Raw genomic sequence first — 10000 nt, forward strand, 5'->3', positions numbered from 1 at the left:
TCATATCACATCATTTGCTATATCAGGGTGTCCGCGGGGTCTTAAAATCTTGCATTTCTAGGGGTTTGTTTGTTTGTTTCTTTTAAAAAATGTTTTATTTGTTTGTATGTTGTTTATTTCAGGTTTTGGCTCACCTAGTGAAGGGCTACTTCTCATTGGCTCAGGCGTCTCTCCTGGAGTTAGGGCAACTTAGTGCTCGCTGTCTCACAGAGCAAGACCCGTCTGTGCAGCTTCATGGAGCTAAAGTACCTCACCTTTAATGTCTTTCGCATGCTCTTTATAGGTGCTTGCCAAGCAAACAACACTATTATCATATATATATATATATATATATATATATATATATATATATATATATATATATATATATATATATATATTAGGGGTGTCAAAATGAATCGTTTCTTCGGTGCACTGCGATGCAAATGCGGAAAGTTCGGTATCGGTTCAGTAATAATCATAACCGGTTATTACTGACGTCATTTACCTCATATGCGCTCTGTCGCGAGGAAGGCGATCGCGAGTATTTACAGCGCTTTAACTTCTTAAAACTCATAAACTGTGTACAATTTCACTGTGTGTGTTTGCTGGATCAGTCTTTCACTGACATATACAACAATAGCCCCTATTTCACTGAAATCGAGAGAATGAAAGTAGCCTACTCCATTTCTCTCTCTCTCTCGCTCTCGCTCTGTCTCTCTCTCTCTCTCACACACACAGTGGCCCATTTGACCTGCTGGTGTGGCTTTTCTTCTCCTCTCGGCTGTTTTACAGCATTACTTTTGCATACAGAAACGAGCGCGTGTCTGCAGAGTTTTCTCCACCGTGTCTATCATACATCAGCTGTGAGATCGCCGCTGCCGCCGGCCGCTTATCAGTGTCACTCATCTGTGAAGAACGCAGCGCGCAAGAGCCAATCGCAACCATTTTTTTTAAAGGTGTGACCAATCAAAGGGGTGTAAGAGAACTAGACAAGAATCAGAAATTGAGCTGGATGTTTATATTTGTTTATATTATTTGCTTAATGCTCGTTTTGTTTAAAGTTACAGTTTATATATCTGACTGTTTGTATTAAATGACAAAATTGTATTACAAATACTATATAAATATAAATATATTCATACATTTTAATTCAAGAACTGCTGCTGTGAAGAAAATATAAAACTGTGTATGAAAAGCACCGTCAATGCACCAAAATATGAACTGAATCGATGGCATGATAATCGTAACTGAACCGAACCGTGAGACTAGTGTAGGTTCACAGCTCTTATATATATATATATATATATATATATATGTATGTATGTATATATATGTATGTATATATATGTATATGTGTATATATATATATATATATATATATATATATATATATATATATATATATATATGTGTGTGTATATATATATATATATATATATATATATATATATATATATATATATATATATATATATATATATATATATATATATGTTAGAATCAATCTGATAGCAACTAGAGATGCCTGCCAGTAATGTCAAAATGCCATTTTTGTCAATTTGTAATCATTTTTAGGCATTGCCCATCATTGTCTTGCACCTTAGTCATTATAAGATTGTCAATCAGATTTCAGATCAGATGCGGAAAGCGATACGCTATGAAATTTCAATGTCTGCACTGTGCAAGAGCGCTTGGTTGGCGCTTTGGTTACCCACCAAAACAGAAGAGTAGTTGCTTTACCCCAATTCACAATAGGGATCAGTGTTGACATTTACTTCCAATGGAGTGACGTCCAGCATTGCCAAACTGAATTGTAGGCACGTAGAATCGTTTTTGCTTAATTGCTTGCTGCAGAAGTTGAAAATCTTTCAGCTTTTCAAGCACCAGCCCAGGTGTTAACCAATCAGATCGCTTTATGCTAATACAAGTGCAGACAAGCTAGCCAATCACATTTATACTGTACCAGTATGTATGCATTTTATCTTCATCTTCTGAGGTGCAAGTGAATAATTCTATTAGAAAAAGGGCTCACGGTGTCTTTTTCTACCACTGCAAATTACATTTTTCTGTTTGATATTTGGAACCAGTTTACCAGAAAGTGACGATTTTGTTCTTTGTTTTAACATTTTTTTGTTATTGCAGTTTTGCACAGAAGTCTAATTCACATCACAAACATTGTCACTGGCTGCTTTTTCACAATGTTCTTTAGAATGTCTTGTTTTGTAAAAGAACCTCATAAAGGTTACAATGTGATTGTTAAATGCATCTGAGTGTGAGTAAATGGTGAGGAAATTTTCATTTTGGATGTGCATATTTCTCTCAAGCTTTTAGAAGAACTGGGAACTGGGATTATCCAGCAGTACAGAGCAGATGCCAACACTCCACAAAGTGCCAAACGTGTACCAGTGAACCAGGTAAAAACAAACAAATATAGTGTATGTAAAAGTGTTGGGTAAAGATATTTTAAAGTAATTGTCACGCGATGGGGCATGGCCAAGGATAATTTTTGCAACTCCTGGACGAGTGTGAAGTTACAAGAGGAATGACAAAAGAAGGTGAGAGAGAGCCGGTCCTGGTGCTTGTTGTGTTAGTGTGTGTGTCAGGCTGCCGCTTATGTTTTTGTTTATTTCGTTATTACTTTTGTTAAAGGGCACCTATGGTAAAAAATCTACTTTTCAAGCTGTTTGGACAGACATGTGTGTAAGTATAGTGTATAGACAGTCATGCTGGGGTGTTGTAAACGCACACAGTCCTTTTTTTTTCGATTTAACAACATAAAAACGGTGGACCAATTGGAGCGGTTTTTAGATCAACCGCAACTTGACGTAAGAGTGCGGTTCCCCCGCCCACGAATATTGATTAACAGGCACGCATCACCATATCCTCAGTTTATTGTTTCACGTCCGCTATTTTCAGCGTGTGAGTCAAAGCGATGTCACTAAAGGAACATCCTTGCTCTATTTTTAGATGCAAGGCTTATTGGGCTCAACACAAGATCAACATTCTCCACATGATCGCTCTAATCGGAATTATTGTTTGTAACATAGTTTGTTTGTAGGTAGGTTTGCAAACTAGTGTACTTTTCATTGCATCTACCTTAAATTTCAGCCGTTTGCATTTCTCGCAGTCACAGAAGGCTCCCTGTGAGTGTGATCTTAACCAGGTGCAGCTGGAAAGTGTGAGCACGTTGCCTCGTGAGTGTCGCTCCATTGGAAATAAAATAACAAACTTGCCTGCAGGTCGCACACCAGAAGCGTCGCACCACACAGAGCCATGCATTTTAGAATTCTAAACATAGGTTTCTATCAGGGTACACACAACAGTGCTTCAAGTCGGCGGCTGTCTGTGGCGCCCAGCCACGATTCGGGACACTTCATATTTCTGCCGCGCCACAGAGCTCCATCTAAATAGTTTCATTTTAAATGACATCCGAATGTGCGTGTCTGGTGTGCCGTGTCGCAGCTCTAAGCGGGTCATCCGGTGCCTCAGTCAAAGTTAATTCAGTGTGCGTGGTTATTAGTCTCGGTGTTCAAGCTCGGAACTTTAAACTAGCACACAGTTGGCTGTAAAACTAAACAAAGACTTAAAATGGTTGTGTACTCTCTGCTTGGTCTGTGTCCGAGTCGTACATGTATGGCTGAATGCTGGTCCTCTCACTCATGTTGCTTCTCTCTGTCTGCCTGTCTGTGGCCAAACACAGAGCGGGGGAGCTCTTGGCTCCGCCCCCTTGTTACATTGGGCGGGAATTTGAAACTAATTTTCATGTGAAGCAACACATCCCTAAAACAGCAAGCTGTGTACACACCCCCAAAATAACACTTTTTAACAATAATAAAAAAAATCTGAATTGTTTTTTTTAACTGAACCTAAACTGGCACACTCAGAAGAACCATAATATTAATATTTAATCATAAAAAAGGGGTAAACTATGTGCCCTTTAAACGTTTGACAGTTCTTCTATCCAATGGCTAGAAAGCCATTTAACCCTATTACAGTTATATATTACAGTCTTAAAGGGATTGTTTACCCAAAAATAAAGATTTTCTATTAATTTACTTGCGTCATCGAAGATGCAAGTTCCTTTTTTTCTTTAGTAGAAGATTAAAGAAGACTTTTAACGGAGTCTTTTGTCCATAGTGATTCTTATAATGGCAGTTAATGGATATAGTTTTATTTTTTATTTTTTATTAAAAATAAATAGAATAAAAGCTTGTAAAACAAACCATAATGCCTGAAATAATATAACAACTCACCGCTCAACACCCAAGATAAGTATGTGGATATGTTTATGGTTTCATTTTTAAATATTTTGGGAAACTATCCCGGACGAGCCCCCATTTAATTTTACAAACCCCAAATGTGGTCAGTCAAAGAATACAAGAGTGAAATAAATTTTAGAATGAAACCCGCGTAAGCAAACGCATAATATAAATGCATTTGGGACAACTTTATCCAACACTGAACATACAAAACTGAATTGAGGGATTTTGGTGTTGATGTAAAGCTGTTGTTTTCAGGTGGTTCAGTTCTGGTCAGAGGTTTTAGGTGGTCCACTCATTAGTGCCTTACAGAATGAACATCATCCGACCCTTCAGACCAGCGCGTGCGACACCCTCTCCTCCATCCTGCCACAGGCCTTCAGTCAGCTGCCCGTGAGTGCCTGTGTAATGCAGTGTTGAGTTATTCATTTTTATTGTGGTATTCATATTCATCAATATGGATTTGTGCAGGATAAGACTCAAGTGCTGTGCATCACGATCCTGCTGGGACTGACATACAGTGAGAACTCTCTGGTGAAGGCAGCAGCAGTCAGAGCTCTGGGGGTCTATATACTATTCCCCTGCCTGAGAGAGGTACACAGCTCTGCCCTTTCTGATAGTTAAAGATCCATCCACCCAAATGTATACCTGTATAATGACTAATAGTTTGGAATTGTAACTACAATAATTTATTCATAATGAAAGAGCTCCACATTTAATAAAGTATTCATCCAGAGTATTCATTTCACTTAATGTAGTTTTCTTTGTCATACAAATTTTTTATGCATTTATTTTATTTATGAATTCATCCATAATTTACTTTAATGTATGTTCATTATTTTACTTCTTATAATGAAAAAAAGCATTTTATTTATTTACATTGTCATTTAAATGTAAGTTTTTTTAATTATATTTTGAATTATGTTTTCTCATAATGAAGCCTCACATTAATTCATCTGTTTAATGTATTTAATGTGTTTGTTATTTTTAGGTCATTTTATTTCTTTAAAAAAAAAATCATACTTAATTTGTGTATTTAGCGTAAGTTTGTATATTAGTTTTCTCATTTAAAGGTGCTTCACATTTACTTATTCATAACTACAGTGCTCAGCATATATGAGTACACCCCTTGCAAATTTCTCATTTAAATGAATGTTTTCTATAGGATAATTTATAATATCATATTTGTGCCTATACATAAGGTCCCAATCGAAAGCTTACAGTCCAAAAACGAATAGCCCAAATGTATATGTTAGAGACAAATATTGAAAAATTTAGAGAAACAAAAATATATCCAATTTTGCAAATTTGCCAATTTTTTATCCAAGTTTGTAATTTAGTTTGCAATGTTTTACATGGATTTAGATGTATTATCTTTCTATTTCTAAAGCTGTATGGTGACTAAAATACTATTTTATTAAATCAATGTTGTTCAAAAGCGCAACATTTTCTTACATATATTCACTGAGAAATGGATAAAAAATATTCATTTTCAAAAAGTGTTGTCCTCGCTCCATATTTAATAAATGTAATTATTTTTATTTAACTGCTTTTTATTAATAATTATTAAAAAAATAATAATTCTTTTAGCTTAATAAAAATACTTCAAGCAAATCAACAGCCATCAAACTGGAAAATTATTCTCCATTGATTTAACTATTTTTGAATAGGAGAAAAGTGTGTATACTGTATATTGTAAGTACATTTAAAATGTATTTACATGGTCACAGTACATGTATGATGTTGAATAGATGTATACAAATATTGTAACCTGTTTGAATTCGTTCAACTGGAGTAATTTTTCAGTATGGTGACTTCACTTTGTTATCATGAAAACAGGATGTGTGTTTTTTCCAGGTAAATTAGGAAGGGATAGCCATGAAAGTGCCCATAAAGTTGTTTACGTTAGTTTGTGATTGCCTGTTTTTGTTATGTTTATATGAAAACAATTAAGCAAACATAATGACAAATTAACTTGACTTATTTGACTGTGGTGTTTTGATGTGCACAGGATGTGATGTTTGTGGCGGATACTGCTAATGCTATCCTCACCGCTCTGGATGACCGTTCACCCAACGTCCGGGCAAAAGCAGCCTGGTCTCTGGGAAACCTCACGGACACACTCATCGTCAACATGTGAGAGATTTATCTGTGTATGTATGTGTGTGTACTGGTTTAGCTATACTTGTAAGGACTCTTGTCGTCACTTATGTAGTGGAATATGAAAACATTTAATGTGTCATTAAGCACAGAATCCATAAAGATACTAAAGGAATATTTAGTGGGCCAATCCTTAATTCCTAAAAAAGCCATTCTTTGCCCCGTTAATTATATATTATACATTATTTATTCTTGTCTGCTTAAAGGTCCCATGAAATTCTAATAAAATATTTTTTAGATGTAATTTTTAAGGATATCTAATAGCTAGTGTGCTCTAAAACAGTGACAATTTGCATCTAGGAAATATAAAACTGATTTAAACAACTGAAGCTTGCAGTTTCACGTCCACCTACTGTCAATCACCTCATACATCAGTGTCTTATCAAATTTTGACCATCTAGTTTCAAACAAGATGCTTCAAGATGCTTCTCATTTGACAACCCTCTTCAAGATGCTTCTCGTTTGACAACCCCCTTCAAGATGCTTTTATTAGCTTATCATTTGATGCGCTTGATCTCAACAACTCTCACTGGCAGAGCTGTAATTAAAACAACACTATTGGCTGTTTCTGTAAAAGGGGATGGGCTATTCTATGTCCCACCCTCAACATTTTTTTTTTAGTTGAGATTACCCTGAACATCGAACAGAAATGCACAATTCAAAGCACTTTAGGGGACCTTTAATAGGTCAAAGTTGTTGTTTTTTTAAATAAGAAATATATAGTTTGTTTTGTAAATTTGTTTTATTATTAAATTTTTTTTAGAAGGAAGATTTTCTTACTACTTTCTATGAAATTGTTCAAGTCTATAATGATAAAGTTCACTCAGAAAAACGTATTATTCTTTTAATGGTCATTGTTATGTTTAATTAATATTGTGAATTTGCATTGTTTTCTGAGACTCTTATCATACTGTGAAAATCGCATATTGCTACAAACCTGGTATCTAATGATTGGCACATGTTTCTGTGGCAGTTGGGTTTGGGGGTAGGTCATAGATACTATCATTTAAATATTAAAAGTCTTGGTAATGTCCTTAATAATAGGTGTGTGTGTGTGTGTGTGTTTGTGTTGTTGTTTGTGTGTGTGTGTTTGTGGTGAGACTGACAGCGTTCTGTGCTCTCTGTTCTTCAGGCAGTCTGTTGGTTTGGAGTTTCAGGAAGATTTCTCTGATATGCTGCTGCTGAACATGCTCAGATCTGCTACTAAAGCGTCAGCGGATAAAGACCGGGTGGGTACACTTTTTTTAATTTTCTATATAAAAATTTCTTTAACATGCAATTAGTTAGGGCTGCATGATATATAAAAAAAAATTATTGTTGAAAATAGTATATGCAATATCCATATCATGCAATAAATTTGATCTGTCATGCAAAGGTTATTTCTCCAAATCTGACCAGTCAAATGGGGCCTTTACTATATTCATCCCTATGTGGAAGACGTGATTGAGGCAAATTCTGCATATTTGTGACAAACGTGTCTTGTATTGTGTGTTGCTCATACCCTGGGACATTAATCTGTCTCTGTTTTTACATTTCTGTTGACTTGTATGCAGTGTACTCACACAAGTAGTTTCTTAATGGAAGGTAAAGTAAAAGTTGTTTATAAAATACATGTGGACATGGCCTAATTATTAAAGGTTCAGTATGTAGTATTGACCTAGTGGTTGAACTATGTAATGCAGTCCAAATTCAAAATATTGGAGAGTATTTTTTTCAAAACTCTGAATCTGCCTCATTTTGGAGCCGGTTGCTGTTCTCCAGAGGTTGCATTTTTATGCTGCGTTCACACCAGACGCGGATTGCATGTCAAGCGCGAGTGATTTACATGTTAAGTCAGTGCAAACGCACGAATAGACATACTGCGGCGCGATATGTGCGAATGGCGAGGCGCAAATGACGCGGATGGAGCGGGGCGAATTGAGCGTTTTGCGCGTATCTCTCGAGTTTGAAAATCTGAACTTCAGCGGACATTCGCGCCGCGTTAACCAATCAGAAGCTTGCTCTTGTGGGGACGTGATTGTGACGTAGAACCTGTTGATGGTGTCCAGGGGAAATCCTCCGGGCAACACCGACAACACCGGGCAGACAGAAGCCCTGCCCATCACGCGAATCCACGTCTGTTCTGAAGTTATCTTGACACGTGAATGAAGCGGGGTTTGACGCGCGAATGAAGCGAGTAACCTCAAATGTTAACGCGGCAATTTACGCGCAAATAACGTAATAGGTATAGCTAGTGTGAACACAGCATTAGTCGTGCTCACATACATTGAGGCAGCTTGACTGAAAAGAAACTCACTGTTTCCTACCAAGGCAACTTGAGGTTCCGAAATATAATTGGGTAAAATTGCAGTGGGCTGGTTATAGAGACCAAAGCAAAGACAGACATTCTGGAACATAAAAAATGAATTTTCAAAAGAGAATAACTGAATTTATCATTGTTTTTTAGATAAACGGGTATGTTCTTAGCATGTTTCTTAAAGGGCCATAAAACCCCCTCATTTCAGCAGGGTGTTTTCATACCTCTACTTTGGAAAAAGTCAGAAAAGTGGGCGTGTCCAGCTTTGTTTAGGGGGGAGTGTCGGAGGAAGAAAAGAGGCATGGTGTGGGAGTGTCTGTTTGGGCACGCTGACTTTCAGAGTCAAAACACACACACACACACACACACACACACACACACACACACACACACACACAGGGGACAAAGTGACTGTGTTTACATGGACATCTGTAGTCGAATTATTTGCCAAATTATTAAATGGTGGACTTTAACTGCAGTTTGGCTCTTTCATTCAGGGAATTCATTCATGTCCCTTGCGACAAACGAGATATTTGATTCGAGGAACTGCTCGATGTTTGATACCGCACGGCGAATGAGAGAAAAAAAAAACTCCGCTTTTCCCGGAAACTTAGATGCACACAGCAGGTAGTGTCAGAAAGCCGCGTGTGTTATTCCGGTCACAAAATGTGGTGAAAATCCTACACGAGGTTAAAGTTTGGTTGTAGTGCTAACATGTTTACACTCTGTGCAATAGTTAACTTAGTTTGATACGAACAAACTGAATAAACAAAGAGCACTGGTCGCTCACTTACCAGATCTATAGAGACAGGGCAATCACCAGCAACTAGAGCCGCGTCTTTATTAAGAGAAGACTACAAGCGAATCCGGATCTCAGCATTTGCAGATGAGAACAGCTCTCAGGTAAACAATGTTCCTCCTTAGACACGTAAGTTATTGTTGTCGAGCGTCGCGTACACTGTTAATCCACACGTGAGTCCAGCTGAGCACTCACAGAGAGAAAAAGAAAACAAAACTTAACTGCAGCAAACTATAAAAGCAACATTTCACGCTTGTTTTGCCAACACAACGTGGCGTCTCTGTTGCACAATAGAGCGCTCTGATTGGTTTAAACCAAGCCTTACTCATGCATTAATGCATCACACTGTAAAACGTAATAAGACACACTCTGACACAGACGTCCAGTCTGCACGCTGGAATACACGCTATTATGTCATGGCCGTGACGCAGCTTCAAAAATTTGTTTCAAACCGGAAGTACGAATTTGCTGGAAATAACGCAAAAACAACCAATTTACACTTTT

At 37.1% G+C, this 10000-nt stretch overlaps 1 protein-coding gene and 1 long non-coding RNA gene across 3 annotated transcripts in view; one reads left to right on the top strand and one right to left on the bottom strand.

Annotated features, from left to right (window-relative positions):
- The window catches only part of LOC147838945 (uncharacterized), a 1276407-nt gene that overhangs the window by 672847 nt on the left and 593560 nt on the right, over positions 1-10000 (bottom strand). The window lies entirely within an intron of this gene.
- The window catches only part of heatr6 (HEAT repeat containing 6), a 53345-nt gene that overhangs the window by 33667 nt on the left and 9678 nt on the right, over positions 1-10000 (top strand). The window contains 6 exon segments of one of the 2 annotated variants that reach the window (NM_001114313.1): positions 123-245; positions 2307-2396; positions 4500-4634; positions 4713-4835; positions 6253-6377; positions 7534-7630. In NM_001114313.1, coding sequence (NP_001107785.1) covers positions 123-245; positions 2307-2396; positions 4500-4634; positions 4713-4835; positions 6253-6377; positions 7534-7630 — 693 coding nt within the window. 2 annotated transcript variants of the gene reach the window in all.

The sequence above is a fragment of the Danio rerio genome, chromosome 21 (assembly GCF_052040795.2).
Source record: "Danio rerio strain M-AB ecotype USA chromosome 21, GRCz13ab, whole genome shotgun sequence".
NCBI lineage: Eukaryota > Metazoa > Chordata > Actinopteri > Cypriniformes > Danionidae > Danio > Danio rerio.